The 24,305-nt window shown below is 42.7% G+C and overlaps 1 protein-coding gene across 4 annotated transcripts in view; it reads left to right on the top strand.

The window, feature by feature from the left end:
* cacna2d1a (calcium channel, voltage-dependent, alpha 2/delta subunit 1a) overlaps positions 1–24,305 on the top strand; it is a 93,614-nt gene that overhangs the window by 27,445 nt on the left and 41,864 nt on the right. For all 4 annotated transcript variants that reach the window (XM_040144698.1, XM_040144691.1, XM_040144683.1 and 1 more), the window contains exons 4-7: positions 9,232–9,291; positions 13,162–13,197; positions 14,007–14,130; positions 23,795–23,926. In XM_040144698.1, the coding sequence (XP_040000632.1) occupies positions 9,232–9,291; positions 13,162–13,197; positions 14,007–14,130; positions 23,795–23,926 (352 nt within the window). The remainder of the gene's footprint in view (positions 1–9,231; positions 9,292–13,161; positions 13,198–14,006; positions 14,131–23,794; positions 23,927–24,305) is intronic.

Genomic DNA, 24,305 nt, shown 5'->3' with positions numbered 1-24,305 from the left:
CTCATCAATTATTGAATTGTTCCTCTTAACCAATACTCTTTGACGAGGGCCTGTGGTTAACATCCCCCCCGTGGAATAGGTAATTTCTCCTCCTACAGTGACACCGGCACACAGATCTCCAGATATGTTCATTTATAATAGATGGGAGGAAAATTTTGCGGTGGCTACAAAGCAGAATTTCCCAGCCACTGCCGCAGAAAACATCTGTGAAAGAGGAAGAAAGGAGCACTGCAGACACTTCACCAAACCGAGTGTTTTTGAAGTCAAATTAAAGTTTAAAAGCTTACTTGTCTTAAATGAAAGAAAATGCAGCCAGCGGGTTGAGGTAATTGCACTTGTTTCCACAAAGATCAGAACTGTTAAACTAACAGGTGAAAGTATCAGGCTAAATTTGTATCTGAAAGTGACACCTCCATAGACTCCTTTTGAAAATGTTGATTTGCATTGGCATTGAAATATAATCTCAATATCAGACTATATACTAAATTGAGTGTCATTTCAACACTTCAGTTGTTCTGTTACAAAATTTCATTTTTGTTACATTCATCACTGATGTTGATATGCCTGTAGGTAATTTACTGAAGGTGACTACTGACAAATGCTTAATTCACTTTAAATCTGAAATGCTAATGCATTTGATACAACATAAAATGACTGCAAAAGTAGTGACACATCCTTTTTATGTAAAATCCTTACAGTCTTCACTTTTGACATTAAAAAGCCAAGAAAGATTACGCAGGCTGCCAACATCAGTTTTAGCTGATGGCTGGTCTCAAAATGGCCTAAAATTGAAGAGGGAAGACTGACTTGTTGGGACAAGAGGGAGGTTATTCTGTGTGAGAGCCTTCAGGGAACTCCTTCTGAGGCTTTGTACCAACCTTAAGGGATCCTTGTTGACATGAGCACCTGCTTAGGGGGACATCATGGCCAGCCAAGGCCTCCCCCAGACAGACCGCCTGCACAGAAGAGAGGGGACCGACTTGAAGAGAAGATGTCGTGATTAAAATCAAAGACGGAGAGAGAGTAAAAGGAAGAATGGGGAAATAAGAGAGAGCGAGGGTCTATTTGTATAGACATTTTTCTTGAGGGAAGTAAAAGAAAAAGATATGGAAAGTGACCACCCGAGAGAGAAAGGAGGAGTAAAAGGGGAAGGGATGATAAAGGACTGCAGAACAGACAGCTGAGGGCTGTGCTATTCGAATGCTGATTGGTGAGGGTTATTTCAGGCCTGGGATTGCATTAGTGCTTTGGCATCAGATCCAGGCTTTGGCTGCCCACCAGAGTCTGAGCCACAATTGGTTGTCATTTTTGAAGTAAAAAAAACATTTGCTTTCCAACCATGGCCTCTTGCGCTGCTGTAGATCACTCTCAGCGTTGGTCTCCATCGATAAGTAACCAAATTCCCTTAATTATCAGCGGGCTGCTGGCGTGGGCATGGAGGGGCAGGTTTGAGTTGAGTCTTAATTGCCTGGGAGAAAGATGGCCTGCGCTACAATGGGAAGATAATGCACAAAATGGTTCAGGTCTCTTGTGTTGCCATCGCTCGGGAGCTTTCTCTCTCCACATGGCATGGACCACAGATGCGGCGTGTTACCATGACACCCTGGTCACTAAGCAACATGGGCATCATAAACAGATTCCTCACTCCTTAAATTAATCACTTCTCATTCTCTCTTTCTCTCTCTGTCTCTCTCTTTTACATTCAACACTGGGAAAACAAAATGGGAAAACTTTCGTTTAAGTACCCTTGTCCTTCATAATCTGCCATATGCATGCATTTAACGCAAACTTGCCTCTCTAGTGTCATTCGTGTCCATCAAATTGTCTAGGAAGGATGAGAGCAAGAGCGTGAGCGCTTGAATAGAGCTCTTTTAAGTGTTGTGTTATGTAGTGATGCGTAATTACAGAGGAGTCACTGATCTCTAGTGTCTGGAAGTGCGTTATTAAACCGACACTGGATGACATGCTGTGAGTCATTAGACCCTGCTGTTAAAGCCCTAATCACAGAGTAGACACACACACACACACACACACACACACACACACACACACACACACACACACACACACACACACACGCCCACACGCACGCACACACACACACACACACACACACACACACACACACACACACACACACACACACACACACACACACACACACACACACACACACACACACACACACACACACACACACACACACACACACACACACACACACACACACACACACACACACACACACACACACACACACACACACACACACACACACACACACACACACACACACACACACACACACACACACACACACACACACACACACACACACACACACACACACACACACACACACACACACACACACACACACACACACACACACACACACACACACACACACACACACACACACACACACACACACACACACACACACACACACACACACACACACACACACACACACACACACACACACACACACACACACACACACACACACACACACACACACACACACACACACACACACACACACACACACACACACACACACACACACACACACACACACACACACACACACACACACACACACACACACACACACACACACACACACACACACACACACACACACACACACACACACACACACACACACACACACACACACACACACACACACACACACACACACACACACACACACACACACACACACACACACACACACACACACACACACACACACACACACACACACACACACACACACACACACACACACACACACACACACACACACACACACACACACACACACACACACACACACACACACACACACACACACACACACACACACACACACACACACACACACACACACACACACACACACACACACACACACACACACACACACACACACACACACACACACACACACACACACACACACACACACACACACACACACACACACACACACACACACACACACACACACACACACACACACACACACACACACACACACACACACACACACACACACACACACACACACACACACACACACACACACACACACACACACACACACACACACACACACACACACACACACACACACACACACACACACACACACACACACACACACACACACACACACACACACACACACACACACACACACACACACACACACACACACACACACACACACACACACACACACACACACACACACACACACACACACACACACACACACACACACACACACACACACACACACACACACACACACACACACACACACACACACACACACACACACACACACACACACACACACACACACACACACACACACACACACACACACACACACACACACACACACACACACACACACACACACACACACACACACACACACACACACACACACACACACACACACACACACACACACACACACACACACACACACACACACACACACACACACACACACACACACACACACACACACACACACACACACACACACACACACACACACACACACACACACACACACACACACACACACACACACACACACACACACACACACACACACACACACACACTAAATTGTCAGACTCTTCTCTTTAAACTTATAGATCCAGGATCATTCTTCCCAGTGCTTTGAGCCAAAGTGGCTGCCCTCCTGCTCTACTTTTCCATGCCGGAGGAGTACGAAACATATCAAAAAACGGCAACCTCAACCGACAATGTATGCACAGTAAGTAGTGAGGGGGCGGCGCACAGAAGCTGAAAACAGATGGTCTGGAAAATCCACAAAACTATCGCCAAGCATATTGCAAATTTTACCAGCTCAAAAAAACTTTTCCACAAACAAAATGGAGAGGAATCATTTTATCCTGGTGGTACATTGCCTTTTTAAAGATACACAGCCACCAACTTTGAGAGTGTCACACCTATGAGAGTACGGGCATAGTAGGTGGGAAATATTTTAGTGTTTTACTGAGTGTGATGCAATTGTTTTGCAAATTTCTGTCCCTTTCACCAAAAACCATCTATGTGTTGAATCAACGACATATAGAGAGTGGCCACCAGTGACTCATTACTCACCACTTCCTGGAGTGTGTGTGCGCGTGCGCGCGCGTGTGTGTGTCTGGCTGCTATTGTCCGCCCAGCTGTTGCCCTCACCGTGTCTCTGCTGCTCTTTCTTTGTGCTTGTCATTTCTGTTTTCCTACGTGAAACTTATCAGGCGTACAGTATACGCATACAGAGAGGGAGTGTACATTCGATGTGTCACACTCATTATTGCTCCCCCTCTCGCTCTCGCATTCAGTTCCATTCAGGCATAGACAGCAGCAGCTGCGCTACAGAATAAATGTGTCTGTGTGCAATTGCAAAATTATAAGTAACATTGTTTTGTTGACTTTTTTTTTGTTTTTGTCTGCAGAATTTGGAAATTGTGTTTTTTCTCAACAGCTTGATATATCAACAACAGCTCGGTGTAATGAGCACTATAACTGAAACAAATTGGAGTGTGAAATGATTGCTGACAATAAATCCACTCTTCAAATTATTGTTGCCAAAACACTGTCTCAGCTTTATCACACTTGAAGTGGTAGCTAAAGGAAGCATCACCCAGCTAATTGTTCCTCCGATCATTAGTTATATAAAAAGCCGAGTCGCAGGGGATAGAGACTGTGACATTATTTTGAGACGTGTGTTGACATACAGTAAATCTGTGCGGGGGCATAGATGTGTGTGTGTGTGTGTGTGTGTGCATTTGCAGAACCACTATGTCAACATTGCAGCCAGGTACAGCTGTAATTGGGAGTTGTTTGCAGCCAGCTGGCACCCAGATAGCGTGCTCAGCTGGAGGAGTTTGCGGCAGGAGAGATGAGTTGTCAAACCAGTCCACAGTAGTGGATAGCACTTCTAACGCTATGCTCTAACAACTGTCTCCCGTGGAGTAGGTATGTTGGTGAAGGCTATTTCCTGTATAAAAGACCAGGGTTGTTGTAAATAGGGTTAACCTGTCAAATTGCATGCGCTTACTACTGTACACTTGTTTTCTTTCTTGTGCCAGTCTGCGTGTGTGTCGTGTGTATGAGTGCAAATGTATCCCTCTCTCTCTCGCTCTCTCTTTTTTTTTTCTTTTTTTTCCTCTCGCCACTCTCCTCCTGGCTCCCTACAGGCTGAGCAGGATAGATCCGACTAAAGCGCTGCCAGTCACCACAGCAGATGCTCATGTTTCCTTTGCTCTCCCGTGCCTCCCTACACATCAGTAAGATGGCAGGTGTGTGTGTGTGTGTGTGTGTGTGTGTGTGTGTGTGTGTGTGTGTGTGTGCGCGCGTGTGTCTATGTTCTGTCCTGGCAGGACAAGATGCTCTAATCAAACTGCCAGGGACGTGTGTCAGAAAAAGGAAGTGTGCGTGTTTGCACGGTACATCTCTGTGTGGGGCTTACGAAATGCAAAATCAGAAGAGTTGCAGAGCACAACGTTTTAAATCAGGAACCCAGTGTTCTTAGATCACAGACATAAAGGGAAACTTTTGTACTCTGCATGTACCTGTGTGAAAAAAAAGAAATAGTTAAACTACACTGATCGGTCTTATTTCTCACCTACCTTTTGCTCTCTGCCTTCCATCCCTTCCAACACCCCTTCGGCACTTACACACAAAGACTCATCTAAATCAGACGGGTCCTTCCTCCATTATAACTTAGTCGGAGCTGGGATTGATAACTGGAAAGAATATGCTCCCACTCTCCGACATCAACGGGACACCAGAAGTAGAGAGAATAAGGCAGACACCAAAGGTTATACTATAAATCCACAATGCTGTGTTCAAGAGCAGTTCCTGGCACCGAGAACAGAGGGTCCTGCTTTGGTATCACAGGGTACATGTGTTTGTATGATAGACAAATACACACAAAGAATATTATTTGTCAGATTTATTCTTTTTAATATTCTCAGGTGTTGGTATTTTTTTGGCTCATTTTTGTACATACAATAATATAGTTTATACGTGCTTTCAGTTTATTTACACATAAGATGAGAGAAGATGCTCCTCAGAAGTCCAGTTTTTTTGTACCGTAAATCACTCCATTCGGATCTTCGTGTAGCGACATCAGTCGAAGGTTTAAAGCATTACAGTAGATGTGATTCATTATCTCCGAACAGCAGACAAACATACACAGTCTGCGTGTTTGTATACGGTGGATTTGCTATAAAGTGGTCACTTGCCGCTTGTTAATCATTTTTTTTCTCGCTTGCTCATTGTCAGTAATACAACTCAGTTTTCTCTGCAGTTTCTCTCTGTGTTTTCTTCACACTTCATATTTGTAGTACATGTGCCAGTAAACCTCCTATTAAGTTCTCGGTCTCTTCGACCCCAGTGACTACACATGTTGACCTTTTGTTTCCTCATTTGACAATTAACTTAAAACAGATAGATGGTACCAGAGCTAGATGTGTCCCTGTTGCCCACACGGGAGCTGGAACCATGGGCTGATTCTTTAGTCTCAGGCAAAACCGAACCACACAGGCATATGTACACTTCATTATCTGTACCTCAGCAATATGCTCTCACTAGTCCTTCTATAGCTGCTTGCTTACATCGTAAAATTTTATGCCAGCTCATTAGCAAGTCCATATTTTCTGCCATACTTACTCATTCTCATTACTTGCAGCGCTTTCGAATTTGTGCTGCCTCCCAGTTGATCTGACTTATTATCTGACATGTGTTCATGTGGCACTTCCACCTGTGAAACCCCGTATCTCTGACGCCCCCGCAGGTGTGGCATGACCATGCTGCGAGACTGAGACAGCTGTAGCTTTTGGCTGAGAGGAGTCAAAAGACGGGGTTCTCCAGGTCCCTTAAGTAATCCGAAGCAAACAGTAGATAACAGCCCCATACAAAATCAGTTAAGTTATGCACGTGAGTCTGAAGGAAAATATATTTGAAAAAAACGAAACAATACATTTTTAGCTACGGCTACATGTGTGAAGGCTCTATGGGGTCAGTGTGGACAGCAAAAAACAATACCGAAGTGTATCTGTTCCCTATGAAGTGTGTGAGCCTGTCAGGCTGAAAAACATAGCTGAAATGCACCTGGTGTGGACAGCCTATTAAAGAAATATGACTTCTATGACTGATATCAACGCTCACTTGTGTAAATGGTGGCAGTTCTGTGCAAATTGCTTCTGTCTGGCCTTCAGAAAAACGGATAAACCTCTGGGCCTCATATCGTGTTTCATTCTTTCGATGATGCTTTGAGCCTGAAAAAGAGTGCTTCCAGAGTAAATCGACATTGATGGGTTTGTAACCACGGGATCAGTTAAGTAGTTTATTAGATTGATTGAAACACACGCCCCAATGTTTCTTTGCACACCAATAATGACCTGACTGGAAACCGAGTATATTCTCATTAAGTCGGTGCAGTTTGGTTGCCAGTGGCAACTGGAAACTAGATCTGCAAAGGCATTGGGTGTTTACATGTGCAGTAAAAAGACCACCATGACCCACCTGTCGAGACCCATATTACTCAAAAAAAAACTACAAATGCTTTTGTGCGGATGCATGGAGAGTCACAAACATAAAGGTCTAATGTAGCAACGGGAGACTGGGTGGCCAACTGAGAGGATCTATACCAGAAGTGTCATAAATGTTGCCCAATTATTTTTTTTCTTTTAAGTGACATATGCATTCTTGCAGACACACACCGACGCACAGAGACGTTTAGTGTTCATGATGCGGTAAAGCTTTCCTCCACCGCCATAACCACACAGACACACGCGTAGCTCTGTCTCACCGTTGCTCCTCCGCTAGAAACGAGGTCCCACCCTCTCCGACAGCCGCTGCAAAATTTCCACCCTAATGGGACCCAGCTGAGAGGCTGCCGAGATAACCGCGTTTCAGACCACAAGAGTGTCACACCCCCCCGGCATGCATTATGGGACATCATGGTGTACAGGCATAACGTGCGATCTGAAGCCAGATCTGCAGGAGGGGAGCATTCACAATCAAGATGTTGCCTCAGTGCCAGTTGATTATGCATTTAGGGAGGGTTTTGTTTTAAAAGAAAGAAGGAGAGTGTAGGAACAGAGGGATGATAACCATTAGCTTTACTGCTATGGAAATGTTTGTTTTATGAACTATAAGATGTTTGGAGGTCAACATGGATGAAATTTGTTTTATCTTAATTTAGCTTTCCAGGAAAATTGGCACAATTTGATGCCTAAGAAAGTGGCCTGGCGTTATCTTAGGGTATCTAAATTAAGTTTTCTCCCTTCTTCCATGTCTCTTAACCATCAGACTGCTGTCTCTCTTGATTTTTTAACCGTATTATGTATACTTGCTCTTGTTGTGAGGCTACAACGATAGCAGCTAAGTGGTATAAGATTTTTGGTGATTTTGGGTGAGTGATTCCGAAATTTGCGAACAATGGGAAATGCAGAGTTGGTGTCAGAGTTTGCCCCCAAACGCTTCAAGTAACATCCCAGTATGCAATTCATAATCAGACTTTGTTCTGCTCCTCTGATTCTTGTCACTGTCTTGTTAATTTCACAGCAGAATTAATTCAATAATTCATTGTTTCAACCCCCTCCTCCTCTCATCTCATAAATTAATTCACTCCTTTGGCCCATCAGATCTCCTCTCTTTCTGTGTGAGTTGAAACCCTTTGTGCCGTGCACACAAGCAGTGAGAGCTGGATTTGATATTTCCCAGGGGAAATTAATAGTACAGTGCATTTCTGGACCAGGTACAGATTCAACGCTGGGCCCATTATAAACCCATTAACCTAGTCATTAGGACCAGATCTGGAAAAAGATGGAATAGGTGTGTGTCTATTTTAGTGCAACGTTGTGTCACAGCTAGTCCTACTTCATACCTGCAGGTACTGAGAGAAAATCAGGTATTTTTCCGCTTGAACACTCTGCTCCTGCATCAGCTGCACCATCTTAAATCTGTCATAGGGTTAGATGCCATAACTTCACATGTAACCCCGGTATTTAATTATCCGTATTCTCCACTACGTTGTCTATTAGATGGGCTGTCTTGCCCATGACTTTTACATTTTTTAGAGCCAGGAAAAAAAATCGTAAAGTTTTTACAGGAATATTAAGCATGGGCTAACATACTGTATTTCTCTCTGCTTCTTCTTCCTCTCTCTTCTCTCAGAGGCTGGCAACAGAAGCAGAAAAGTTTCAGATGGAGCACGAGTGGAGGGACGACAGTGAGGTGAGTCAGCAGCGGGAGCCCGATCTGATATGTTCATTAACACTGGCTGCATTACATATAGATCAAGTGGTGGCGTGAACTCCAAAAGAGGAGTGTGGGGAGGGACATGTTATTCATGATCCAATATGATTGTAATAATTGGATGGCAAATCTCATTACCATGGCAGTCATGCTGTAATGACTTTATACAAGATTGAATTACATTATTTTACATAATAGGCATAAAACAACAAGACATGCTTATGATGAACACACACAGGCGCACACCAATGCTCACTCTCTGATATTGTCCATTAACCATAGCATTAAGAATACATTAGAAGGGAAAGTACAGCAAATAATATGAACACACTATTATTTTACTCATAGGGTTACTTTGCCTGATTGCTGGCCCAATGAGTGCCGAACCCCATTCCACAATGGGAATCACAGTGCAGCTCTCTCGGCTGTTCGCTGGCCGTAACGCTGTCTTTTATCCCCGGCCTTTTCATAGTAAATGCAAATTGCCAACTTCCTTCCTCTAATTTGCAATGAGAAAAAGCCCCACGCCCTTTGAGGCCATTTAAACCAACGACAAATGACACTTTGTGTTCTGTGGTGGAAGAACTTTAGCCTGTTAGCGTAAAAAACTCCTCAGTGTTATTTGCCAAACCTTAATGATTCTTTTCCATTAAAAGTTTCCCATTATTCAACGTCTTGCATGCTGTCTTGCACTTAGAAAACAGGGAAGGAAATATCCTCTCTGGGGACAGAGTCATTTATCTGCTGTATTAGTCCCCGAGTTTGATATTCCTTTGGCCCGGGATGCTTGGCTAGCGAGCGTAATTAATTTTTGTCCTTCCTGCATCCCTGAACCAATTAAATATCTCTCTTCCATCGTAAAGAGGCATAGGTGTGTGATGTGTGTAGGGAATCAATATACATAATCATAGTTCCCAAAGATGGCAGATTCACAGAGAACTTGTTAGAGTGTATTTATAGCCTTCCGAATGACACTTAACAACTCGTAATGGAACCACTGGCTAACTCTCTCATCGGTGTTAGCATATCGTAAATTGACAAATCAGTTGTTTTTGATTAAAGCTTCATCAGAATATATTGGATACACTTTAAATTTAAAATTTGTGAGGGTCAAAACGTCCAAATTTTTAATGCCAGGTTAAATCACAGTATTAGACAGGAGTGATTATTTGAACATCCATTTTTTTACTTTACAGAGAAATTAATTTAATCTTGAAGTCCATATTTTAGCCAAGGACGTCGCTCAATATTTCACTGAGATCAATAGCGTCTTTTCAGACTCTGATTGAAGACTTAAGTAACCGCTATTATGCTTTAGTATTTGATTTTATAAAGCCAAGTAGGATATGTACTATGGCATTTTGTGGCTTCATTTTGATAGTACTGAGACTTTATCAGGGTTTGTTACTTCTACAGTTGACAGAAAAAAATCTCCAGCTGCTTACACTTAGCTTAGCCGCACATGAACCTGTGGGTGCCTTCATCGCACGCAGATCATTTGTTTTCTTTTTGAATATATCAGAGGCTGATATACTCTGTGCACTGTATATGTGTATGTGGTCTTTGTGTGTCTTTACAAAGCAAATAGGCCTAAATAGGTGTCATAAATATATTCAAAATCTTATAGCATGGGATGTGGGCATCCTGTATAGGATTTTCCGTTAAATGAAACTACATATTCAATAGGCAGTGCAGCCTCTACCATGTGATTACACCCAATACTGAAGCATCTTTGACTTGATAAATCTGGATCAGAGCTGAAAGAGCATGTAAATCCGCCTGATACCTGATGACATTTTAAATAACTTTCATTATCTAGCTCAAATGAATAAAAAAAATAATGAATATACATTTGATCTGTTTTTGTGTCATACCTCTACCTTTGCTTAATGCACATTAATCCTGATATAAGAAGTGCTCAAACATGTAAATATACTGTTTGGATTTTTTCCACAGTAAATCAGGGGCATTTCAAATACAACGTATAGTGTCCTGTGTGTAAGGTGTGTGTATGTTCACGCGCATGCGTCTGTTCTCTGTCACCTTTGATAACTGGGCCAGTTCTACTGGGCACCTCTCCCTGCTGACTTTTTAACACTTCCTTTCTGATTTGATCTTATTTTATGTACAAGCGGGTTATTTGTGGAACTGTCACGAATAAACATTGCAGATCATTAAATGTGTTGCTTTACTACCCGTATGAACTTTCATTTGAGGGGGAAAAAAAAAAAAAAGGTCAAATTATACAACTCTGTTGACAAACCAGGGTTTGCAGCTGCTGCGAAGGAAAAGCACCGTAACGGACGGGAGCAGATGATGTTGGAGTGGATCTCATAATTGATGAGTCATTAGACTTTTACAAATGTGAACATGAACTGCAGTTACACCTGGCAGAGATCAGATGGCAGTACATCAGAAAGCTTCTTTTTATCCAGACAAGATAGATACAGGTCACACACACACACACACACATTCATTTGGCAGTACACAGCACACCCATCACTACATGCCACATAAGCAATAGCATTAATCACTTATTTATTTTTCAGACCTTCTTCTTCCTTCTCTCTCTCCATCTCTCACACATTAAATGTTCTTGCACACAGTAGCCTCCCCTGAGGGGTGTGATGGTGTAACCTTAATGTGATCGTCACCTCTTAAGGTGCACATCGCCTGCAGTAACATGATCTGACAGAGACATCATGGGAGAGTCTCCTGTTATCAGCTGTTTATATTCTTGCTTGCATGTGCATATCAGCATATGTGCCCCACGCCTACTCTTTGTATATAAAGTTGAAGTTACACATTTCCTGGTCCTAAATCACAAAGCAGCAAAGCAGCAAAACCGAGAGCAGATGCTAACATTTGGCACAGTTTACCCAGCTTGATTACCTATTGTGAGCTAATTACAAACTGTTTAAGCTAAGGTAACAGTAGCAGTGGCAGGAGGAGTTGCCGCCCTGTTGGCTCGCAGCACCAGAGGTGGTGGGCAGGTGGTGGGAGTCAGTGAACAAACTCTGTGGCTCCGGGGCATCCGTATGTCAGCAGCTAGGCTAGCTCGTTAGCACCCTGCTGGCCTGTGTACTGACAGGGAGCCCAGCAGTGTGAGAGCAAAACAACACCACTTATTTCACAGATCCTCAACGTCAAACACAGGCCACCGGGCTGCAAGGAAATGTAGCAAGATTCAAACTATACCCAGAGCTGCAGATGTAACTTTAAAAACCTCCCGGTATGGTAGTTTTAATTACTTTGTTATTTAAAATAAAAAAAATATATATATATATATATTTTTTTCCCCCTTTTATGCAGCTTAATCAAACAGAGAAGAAGAACCGATATGTTCCAGCTGATTTCCACATAGACCCCGACTTCAAACGACTTGTCTCTTACAACACCGCTGTCCACATCCCTAGGGATGTATATGAAGGCTGTAATTTTTAGGTCAGATTTAAGCTGTTTTTTAAAACAGACTCTTTTAGCCTGTCCATCAGTTTAGCTCCCTTCGACCTTTTTTCATCCAATAAAAAAAGGACTGTATTTTTAAAACTAATGGCCAGATTTAGCTGTGGATGGACTGATTCACTACAATGTTTACATCTGTGACCGCCCCTCCAACGTCTGTCAGTGCACCGTGGCATCACTGTCAGGTGCGGTTACAGGTGTCACAAAGCACACTTGATGCTAATGGTGGTCAGAAGTAAAACACACTTGAAGCTTTCGACCAGAGAGGGCAGTGAAGCACTGTTTTTCTAGCCTGGTCTTAAGTTACTCTTCAAAGGTGTGCACTGCCCCTGGTTTGTCACTTATTGTTCTTCTTTTCCTGTTTCTCTTTCAATCTCTTTTCAGGCTGACAAAATTGTTTACTACAACGCCAAAGATGACGTAAGTACTAGTTGACTCCGCCGTTCTGATATTATTATATATATATCAAAGATGCAAATTCTCAAATAAAATGCCACAAACAACCCATATCCAGCCCTCAAGAGGTTATTACCATGGCAACAAACCTGATTGTAGATTTTATTGATAGCCTGTAAGCATCCTCTACATATTTTAGCTTAGCCCTCAGCTTTGATTTTGCTTAAGATCTGTTAAACTCAAATTTAGTGACTTTTTTTTTTTTTAATGTGTGTGTTGGCTGGATAAGAATTATTGTCGTTTTATCCATACCATGATGAGGTATCCTTGTGCATAAAAGTAGCGCCGTTTTTTTCTACATTAGGGCTGGTGTATGTTTTGGGCCCCTCACTCAGAAACATGTACACGTGAGGAACCAAATGCCTCCCGTGGCCTGACATCATCTGTCTGCTCTGATAAACAGGGATCAGCATCTAATTCCTCTCCAATGTCCCGTTGGGAAAGAGCCACACACCCACAGCACACTAATGTCACTCTGTATTTGACTGACAGGCACTCTTCCCCCTTTCTCTGTCTCTGTGGATGCCTGGGTTGTTGGGTTTATGTTTGCCCAAAATTTAGATTCAGTTTCTCAGCCTTTATCCATCAGTAATGACATTTCAGTGAATGCACCGACACCTTGTCATTCACAGTAACGAGGAACTGCAAATACAGTTTGTTTACAATCCGAGGGTGGACACACTTGCACAGACCCCTCTTAAGCCAAAAAAATGCTTTGCAGGATGGTTTAAAAAAAAACTCCAGGTTTTTTTTTTTTTTCCCCTTTTATGCAGCTTAATCAGACAGACAAGAAGAACCGATATGTTCCAGATGATTTCCACATAGACCCCGACTTCAAACGACTTGTCTCTTACAACACCACCGCTGTCCACATCCCTACGGATATATATGAAGGCTGTAAGTTGAAACACACACACACACACACGCATGCATTGTAGAGAAATGCATAATCTCTCTCATATTGTCTATAAATCGATCTATTAAAAAATAGTAATACATAGCAACCGCCACCTTCCACCCTGCTCTCTTTCTCACATGATCCCTGTCATCACTATGTCCAGTGTCTGCAGTGCATTTCCATGATGTGGAGCTCTGCCTCCCAGCACTGTCTGCAGTGTAGACAGTTCCACACCGAGGCTAGGCCATTCTAGTCTATATATAGTCCAGATACCAATAAGCCAATGGCCAACACACCCAAGCCCCCCTCATTACCCTGGTCACCAGCTGCTCCTTTCCCTCACGTTCATTGCTGATCCTGCTGACCTCTCCGGACAGTCGTAGAGAATGTCAGGGCCTGATAGGTCTTTTTGTGGATGCTTTGTACTAGTGTGAAGTTATTCTCAGTTGTTTTGGTCTGTTTATCACAGCTCCTGTTTTACAGCTTTTATTCAGTATCTTGACATAGTTTTCTTGGTCATTATTGTCATCTTATCAACGTTGTGCTGTGCATAGTTTAAATTTTATCCATGCAAGTGGTGTAGCTTCAGGGGTGGCAATGTCTCTTGGTTGGTCATGTTTGTCAGCCTGACAGTCCACTGCTTTTGTCCAGACTGAAATACCTCAACGACTATTGGATGTATTGCCAGGAAATTTTGTAAAGATATTCACGTTGCCCAAATGATGTATCCTAAAGCGCCACCATGAGATGGACATTTGTGATTTTGAGTGAAACGTATTGACAACTCCTGGATGAAATGCCATAAAATTTGGTACAGATGTTCCTGTTCCACTCAGGATGAATAGAACCAACTTTGGCGATCCCCTGACTTTTCATTGAGTGTCAAAATTTTGATTTATCCAAATACCCAAAGCTAATGACATTGCCATTAACCTTAGCTGTATTTTTTGTTGTTGTGCTGATTAGCAAATGTAAATGTAAAAATGCTAACACATGCTAACAAGTACACGTTATAAAAGTGAGTTAACATGTTAGCATGGTTACTCACCTTATAAAAGGTGGGTAAACATGCTAACACATGCTAACAAGTACACATTATATGCAGAAATATAACACATATTCATGCACAACTCGCACTGGTGAAAAATTTGGGGTTAGAGAGCTCTAGGACACTTTTTCCATAGCTCCTTTTTCTATCTGCTGCCACTGTGTGGTCCAATTACACCTCTCTCACTTCTCTCAAGCTGATCTAAAGTTAGAGCTATAACTTCATAGGGCGAACTGTCCACCCCTCCCTCCCGTAGCCTCTCCCAGCAGGTATTGGACATAACGCAGGAAAGCACACTGGACAGGCCACCAGTCAAACTAGATTTGGCTGAAAGTAATAAAATCTGGTATAATAAAGAATGCTGTTACTGAATTTGGTCAGCCTTAAACTCTTTCAGACAAATTTGAGTCATCAAGAACCACATAATTGAACTTTTATCCTTTATGACCCAACAGTGCTAAATGTGAAACAGACGTTAGTGTAAAATTTATTTTATCAGGGTAATGGCTTTCGCATGACTATCTTGGATTTTTTTTTTTTTTATGAATTAGGACAACACTGATACCAATCTAAATTAAATTTGTAGATGTCTATTTTCTATGGAGTAATATGCCAATCAAGTGTTTTGTCCACAAGATCTGTACAATTTTATTATTTGCAGCAGGCTGTAGCCCTTTACTGCTACATGCGTCCTTGGAAACGCTGAAGTGAAAAACGATATGATAGATTATACACGGTGGTGTATTTTACTGATGGTGAGGTGAGTGTTTGAGTAAGGTATTCGTATGTGGTCTAGTATTCAATATTCTGTGTTAAATTCCTTGAAATATTGAAATGGGTGTTGACTTGGTATTTCTTTTCTTTGGTCTATCCTTTTGCCAGTGATTTGAAAACAGAAAATATGCTAAACGTGCCAAAGCTTCCTCAGAAGAGCTAAATGGACTAATGTATGGCTGTCTGACTACATACACAAACAAGAGCAGAACATGCTTGCCCATTCACACATGCACACACACAGACATATCCTATTAGCCTCTTACTCTAGGACACTGATGAGTACATTGCAAGGACTGACCGACCGATGCACACAAAATGCGGACATGTCCTGATACACACTTGCATGCCAAAACATGCAGTACAGGTCATGTCCTTCCTTGTAGACACACTCATAAACACATACATGAACACGCTCAGTATGGCAGAAAGGAGGCTTAGCAATAAGAGGACACAGACTGGCTTCAGAAAATGGAGTCAACATGAAGGGGAAACCTGCGATGACAGAAAACAGCGAATATTAAGTTAGAACTGGCATAGGAAAACTAGTATTGTAAATTCATTGTTCAAATTGTTTAATGTGAGACTTCATAGCTAAAATGACATAATTCCACATGTTACATATTCACTGAACTCCACACAAATTTAGTAGGCGTCAAAACAGTTGAATAATTTCCTTACACCCAGGCATACAGCGTGAGCTAATAGCCTCCTTGGCAGTGATTGAGCATTCAATATCAATTTCACTAATGGTCATCACAGTGGGTCTGCTAAATGCAGTGGACTCAGTCACATGACTTTAATGTCCTTATACAGTGAGTCACTCCCCAGAAGTTGGACTATAAATGTGCAGAGTGACGGGCCTCTGAGGCCTTTGACTGTGCAGACATTTTTGTCATTGCCAAATGGCCAAATGCACTCAGTTATTTTTACAAGCAGCAGTTATAATGATGCAAGGGTGGGGGAGGGGTTGGGGTGTTGGAAGAGGGGGTTGTTCCTAGTGTGAGTCATCAGTCTGTCTTTTGCTCTCTTTATCTAACTATATATGGCCTCTGTCTTTCTTTCTTTCTTTCTCTCTCCCCTCTCTCTCTCTCTCGTTATAATGCTGAACTCAGCTGGATGTTTGCAAAATTTGTTGTGTATGTGTTCCCCAGATGTCTAACTGGACAGTGCAGCTTGTTCAGTTAGGGGACGGGAAGTATTTCAGCCTTGCTTGCATTAACACATGAGTGCAGAGCTGCTTTCATCAGTCCCCCTTCTAGCCTTATTTCTGGGGGCTGATTATCAAGCTATAGAGGTGCTGGTAGACATACAGCACGTTTGAACTATATAGAAAACCAAGCTAGCTGTTTCCCCCTGCTTCCAACCTTTATGCTTCGCTAATCGCTTCTTCTCTTTTATTTTTAATTACATATTTGTTTTGGTTGGGATTATCTAGAAAAGTATATAAATGTAATATTTCAATGTGTTCAGTGCCAGAATAAGATTTAACTCACTTCATCTGTATTGCGGTGGAGGCAGAAATCTCAGACGGACCAGAACTTTCTGCATGGCCAGATACTGTTAAAGGTATATGGTTTTTTTTTTTCGTAATTGTGATATTTTAACTGTTCTCTACTGCAGCTGTATCTGTCTGATGTCTTCCAGCTCTCAGGCAGGTGTTGGAGGGTAGCGTCTCGGTGGAGCTCCAGTTGGCACAGTTGTGAATCCGGGCTGTTGTTGGTCCCATCTCTCTCTCCCTGTCCCTCTCTCTGTCTCCAAGGATGGGCTGCCACACTGATGCCACTTCGGCTGGCCAGCACTGTTGGCGTTGCCATGGCAATGTGTGTGTGTGTGTGTGTGTGTGTGTGTGTGTGTGTGTGTTTGCGCGCACTCTGGAGGATTCACACGCACTTAGACACGCCCTGGTGTTTTATCTTATTGTGTGGAGGGAGGACTGGTAACTTGATTATGGGACTTTGTCTAGACAAGGGTGGCGTCCTTGTAGCTTTTACTGATGCTGAAGGAGCGATGTGTCATCCACCTCTTCTTCTTTCATTGTGGTACTTTCTCTGCAACCTCTACACCATGTCATTCCTTCCCTTTCCTCTTTTTCCCTTCTCCTTGCTTTGGTTTTCAGTTCCTTTTCCCCCAGCTTCATCCCTACTTATCTTGTCATGTTTTGCTCTTTTTTCATTCCTCTTCACCACCTTGCTTTCTTCTTCCTTTGCGTCCCTTCCTTTACAGCTCTACCGCTTCACCCCAACACCCATCACTCCATCCTCCCCTCCCCCCATCCCTTGCTCCACTTTATTAAGCATATTAATAGTGGGGTGTATGGAGACAAATGTGCTACTGTCTTTCACCCCCGCATTAGTCCTGCTGATTGGAATCTATTCTCCCCCGCTGATCCAGTGTGGGTGGTCAGACTGGGATTCATTATCGTGTTTATCTGTGTGCGGGCATGTATACTGGAGATGAAATAGAGTTTGTCTCTGTGTGTGTGAATGTGTTTCAGGGATAGAGAGAGGAAGAAACACTTGGGCTGTGAGAGTCGGTATTTGTGTGCATCACATTGCATGCATCTACTGTACTGTGTATGGATCTAATGGCTGTGTATGCGTGTCTTCGCTCGTTAGGCAGATTGGGGTGGATGCAATGAAAGGAGAGCATCGCGGCTTTGGCAGGAGATCCGAGGCTCGTCTGATGCCCCTTTGCATCAACGCTGTGTGGCACCTGTCAGCCCAGGACACGCAAACTCTGTGACGTGCTGCGATACTGTGACACTGTGTGTGTGAGTGTGTTTATTTTGAAGTAACGGTCCCTGTGGCAAAGCTCACAGCGTACAAATTGATTTTTTTTTTTTTCTTTTTGCACTCTTGTGCCACTTGACACACGTCCTATTTCATTTACAATGCTGGCTACCAAACTATGAGGTATCTTCATCTCCATCTCTTCCTCTCAACGTCCTTCCTTCCCCTCTCACTCTCATTACATCTGCCTGTGTTCTTGCCACAAGTTGGATGCCTCCCCAGGATGTTCTAATCAGCTGATTGGGATTCACGTTCATGCCAGAAAGTTCCCAGAGAAAGTTTCTTTCTTGTGATTGTATTTTGTCTATCCATAAAACTTATTAGAAAATAATGAAGGATTTCTGCAATGTCACACACTGTGTTGTTGAATTCTTTCTCGGTAATGGTAACCAATATCATCTTGTGGAAACTTTACGACCTAATGATCCATGTGAAGTTTAAAAATGCGGTCAGTCAAAAAAAAAAAAAAAAAAAACTGAGTGTGTGTGATCTCAAAGCAATGGAGATTACCAACAGGGGCTTTTCTCACCTTCCTGACCTCAACACCTTTCTCATGCTACAGAAATAAAGTCTGAGTCAAGTATGTGTGTCCATGTCCCTTGGGTGGTTTTCACACATATTTATTATAGTAACTACACTCAGCTTTTAACGCAGTGGCATCACTAAATGATTACCTATTTTTCAGATGGTCCCCGCACATTACCATCCATTTATATTCACATCACTGGACCATCCCGGGACTGAAAGCCAGAATGTTAACATCACGTAATTGGAGAAATATGGATTTTTTTTTAAAAAATGTCTGAAAGCAGCAGCTACAGTAAAATATGCAGTGGATGAGGATTGTTTTATAATCCAACATAGCCACAGTTCAGCTTAAGTCACCCATAAAGTTCATTCACCTCCAGCTCTCTCTGCAGAGTTTAGAGTTCTTGTTGTTCATGTCTATCTATCCAACATCTCATCCAAATGAAGCACTTTATTTTTTTTTTTTTTGTCCTTTTCGGTATAAATTGCAGCGTAAAATAGTAAAGCAAACTGTTTCTGATAGATATTCCTTTCTTGTTTGGTGTAGCAGAACATGACAGTTTCAGGGTTTGCTTGGCGATGCGACTCATAAGCTTTCCTGACATACCATCGTGTCATTTGGCAGCCATAGCACGCACCAGAAGTGTCTTACAACCAGATAAAGCAGTCAGGGTACAGTAACTGGGATGTGATGACCTTGAGTGTGTGATTCAACTGCTGTGTTTCTGGAGAGCTGACACGTGTTGACGATGGGAAATAGAATGGTGTGTGTCTCGTGGGCCTTCGTGACGAACAATAAGAACAACGCTTTTGATGTGCATCATACGCCGCTGGTATGTGTTGCCATAAATACCGGCTGCCAGTGTGTTGTCCTTTGTATTTACTAAAAAGTTAAGGAACTATTCCTTTTTGACTGTCAAGACAAAAAAAAAAAAAAAGTGTATGATGGAGGAAAGATACATTATATGGGGGTGCCCAGTCTCTGTTGAATCGGTGGTCTTAAGGTGGGTTGCAGGCTACAGTGGGTGTCAGTGCTGCCTATGAAAGGATGTGTTCATGCTCACGACACAACCAGTAGTGACTGGCGGAGTATCACCGAGGAGATGGCCCCTTCTGATACGATGACGATTGCAGGTTCCCACCACTTTAGCCCCCACCATGTAATTACTTTCAAATGTGCAGGCAGTTTCAGCCACCGGCTAGCTGATGGCAGGGAACACCACGGGGCATCGCTTGGCATGGCACCGTGCAGCTTTCCCTCCTCTCCCGCCGCGCCACCCACCCGCCATTACTCTCACCAGTCACTGCCAGAATCCTGATTTGATTTGTTTTTTAAAGCATCTACATGCCTCACAGGGAATATTTAGTACCTTCTCTTTTATATTCTGTTCCCACATCTTCTTGTCCCATGACTCATTCTTTTTCCTTTTTCTTTTTTTTTTTATCTCCCACGTTTTCACTTGTTAAAAATGTGATATTTGAATTGTGTGATTTATGAGCCCACCATGGCTGTTGTTGGCATTTTTTCTTAATTCATTAATATCTGAAAAGTGATATTTCAGTCCTCATCCTCAGTTTTTAAAACCAGACCCATTAAGCTTAGTCCTGTAACCAGCCTTTTACCCACAATTATCTATAAAACAGACTGACAACAAAATGTATACCTGTAATTTGTTGACCGAATGTCTGGTAACACCTACATTTAAATTCAGTGGAGTCACTGCTGGGAGCAAAGTAAATCTGCACAAATCTTCACTTAAAGTTCAGCTTTGGTGACTTTTGTCACACACACTTGCACAGTTGACCGATAGCAAGCTGTCTATACAGTGCTGAACAAAATGAAGGAAGCTGTCGTAGCTTATTAGTCGATCCACTTTTATTCAACCCTCCTCTGTCACAGTATGCACCTTCAACATAACAATACTGAATTATGTACGATCCTGAGGACAAAATGTCAGAGGGAAGTAAATGGCATAATAGAGAGAAAATAGAAAAAAAAAACTTTTACTGAGATCAATTTTTCTTTGAGACATTGGTAATATTCATGATTGTTGCTCTGCGCTAAGTATACACACATGCACACTCAGGACCCCTGCCAGGATCCCTCCGGACATTATGCCACGCCTGACAAATAGAGCTGACCAGAGTATGCGTCGCTGTTGTTATTTTCATCTCTTCCTCTCATCATGCTGACCTCGAGCCAGCGTTGGACACATCTCCAAAGAGATGGATCTGTTTACACTGAAAGAGTAATTTGTTCCAGCATTTGGGCTGAGATTAGAGGACACTGCCTTGCCGTGCCTTTTGATATTGTTGCTAAAGGCTCATCAGTAGTGCCTGACCTGCCCTTGTGGGGGTGTGTGTGTTTATGTGTGCGGTGTGTGTCTGCATCCAAATTCCTTTGTGAGGCTATAATGGGTTTGTCAATTTTACACAAAAACACAGTGAGTGGTGACACATTCTCCGTCTATTTTGTCTCTCTTCCTCATCATGTCTACACACACACACACAGCTCATCTAATGGGATGGTCAGTGCATTGACTTCCTGCGGTGGCAGCTGCTGGTCAAATGAAATACTGAGTGTGCCCGTTCCTAACTGTTCAGTATGAGCTAGAGGGGGGGGCGAAAAATACCAATGCTTCCTGTATGAGGTCTTCGTACCCTGAGACTTCTGGTTACAGATGTCACGGAAACCAGCAAGACTAATCCATTAAGGGCCATCCTCGGGGAGCAGAGAGATCAGGCCTGAACAAATTGTCACCACTTATCATTGGGACACGCTTTGCTCTACAATACCACAGGGAGCCATTTAAAGCCTGCCCTAAACTCTCTGTTTATCCTACAAAGCATGGAAATAGAGCCCTGGTGAAGGAGGAGGTTGTGAGGATGGGACGCAGCAAGGGGCAAGAGGAAGCACGAGAGCTACAGGACAGTGAGCAGAGAAAATGAAGGGGAGGAAGGATCAGCCAGAAAAGGCAATGTTTTTCTAAGTTTTATGGCCAGGCATTGCTTGTTTATTTTGCTAAAAGAGCAGACTTTTTCTTACGGGCTCCAAACAGACTAGTACTCACTGTACAAAAGCAAAATGCTTTTTTTAGAATCTGCTGTTGCAAGGTTTTTATAAAAGTTTGTAAAAGTTTCATACAACTTGAAATTGTTGGGTTTTTTTTTTTTTTGCCTGTATGTATAAAAGTGTTCAACACAGATCAAATCATGTACATTAGCTGCCAATTTATTACATACACCTGGCTGAAGCTAGTGCAGTCTAATAGAGCCTTATAATAAATCCAACCCGCATCGAGGTTATATTGGTCTCTTTTGGTGTAGTGCGTGGTGCTGTTGAATTGTATTGCTTTTTACAGGGAGGAGATTTTAATATTTAGTAATATTGCCCTGACTCTAACCATATGTACGTGACACCTGTGTGTTGTGATTTCATTAAATATATATTTAATAAATATTTTCATTTTCTGAGTTTCTTCTCTCTCATTCTCTCCCTCTGCCATGCCTTCCCTCTCTCGGGCTTCTTCTTGCTGAGTTGCCAATATAATTCTCTAACTGAGTTACGGGTGCAGGTGATTCACACTAACTCATCATAATTTACTTTAAACCACACAGCTACTTTTAATCTGTCACGTATGACTCTGCCTCAGCAAACCCCATATTTACTGGATGTCCCTTGTCGCGCCCTGACGATTAATTTTTTATTTTATTTTTGGTTCATGTTTATTTAATCTAGTTGCTTTCACAAAAACACACACACACAAGGACACATAGATAGGGGGAGTTTACACAAACACACTCGCACACACACACACACACACACACACACACACAGAGACACACACACACACACACACAAGCATGAGTCATGCACAGCGTCAGTTTGACATGCAGCCCACTCTTCCAGGCAGAGCGCTGCCTTTTTGGATCAAACTAGATTGTTGGAGCATGAAGCCAATAAGAGCTCCTGCAGACAAACAGGTAAACAAAACGTTTACAGTAGGTCTGTCCCCTGAGTACCCGGAGGATGGTTTTGTCTTATTCCAGAAATTTCCGATTGAATCACTCTGTTTTAACCCCCCCCCCTCTCTCTCCCCTGTGCCTTTTCTCCTCTCTTGAGCTCACTTTCCACTGTTGTAGATTTTGTTGTGTTTTTTGATTGTGTGTTTTGAGAGCAAAACACTAAAAGAAATGGAAGTGTCTCATCAAAGCAGATTGACGTCAGTTTCAATATCTATGAGGAGGCTTCCTCTCAGCCATCAATGTCAGTAGCCTAATACTTGCAAATCTGTGTGTGTGTGTGTGTGTGTGTACATGTGTTAGACTTTCAAACATGGTGTCTCCCTCTTCAGAATTTCTTTTTCAGAGTAAATGATTTTTGAAAAGCATTGACATTTTGTGCATGTGTGATTTTTATGATTTTGTACTTCTATACAAATATGACTCATTTAATCTTTCTCTCTCTCTCCCTCTGTGTGTGTGTGCGTGTGTGTGTGTGTGTGTGTGTTCGTGTTCCAGCTACCATCATTTTGAATGAGTTAAATTGGACAGAAGCCTTGGAGGATGTTTTCCGGAAAAACAAAGAGGAAGATCCCTCACTCCTCTGGCAGGTGTTTGGTTCTGCCACCGGACTGGCTCGGTACTACCCAGGTGAGCAGCCCAGCAGCCAACAGGGTCTCTCCATCGGCCCACTGACCTTTCTGTGGTCCCTGATGAGGACAGAAATTGCCAACAAAGGGCCATTTCATCATGTTGCCGACAGATGCGCGCAAACACAAGCAGACGATTACGTTTGCGTTGTCTTCCATACCTCAAAGATTGCATTAAAAGAACATTTCAACATTTTGGGGAATACTGTATGCTTACTAGCTACCACTCATGGCTAAGTATGCAGCTAACCCCAAGAGGCAAATAGCTTAACTTAATAAAGACTGACTCTCTCTTAAGTCTTTCCTGGTTCCCCGGCAACTTCATAGTGACGACAAGGCTCCAGGAAGTCACTGCTCCCAGCTGCTGGTTGCCAAGAAAT

Source organism: Xiphias gladius, chromosome 2 (genome assembly GCF_016859285.1).
Source record: "Xiphias gladius isolate SHS-SW01 ecotype Sanya breed wild chromosome 2, ASM1685928v1, whole genome shotgun sequence".
Lineage (NCBI taxonomy): Eukaryota > Metazoa > Chordata > Actinopteri > Istiophoriformes > Xiphiidae > Xiphias > Xiphias gladius.
The sequence above is the reverse complement of the archived record's forward strand: the minus strand, read 5'-3'. Positions and strand labels throughout refer to the sequence as shown.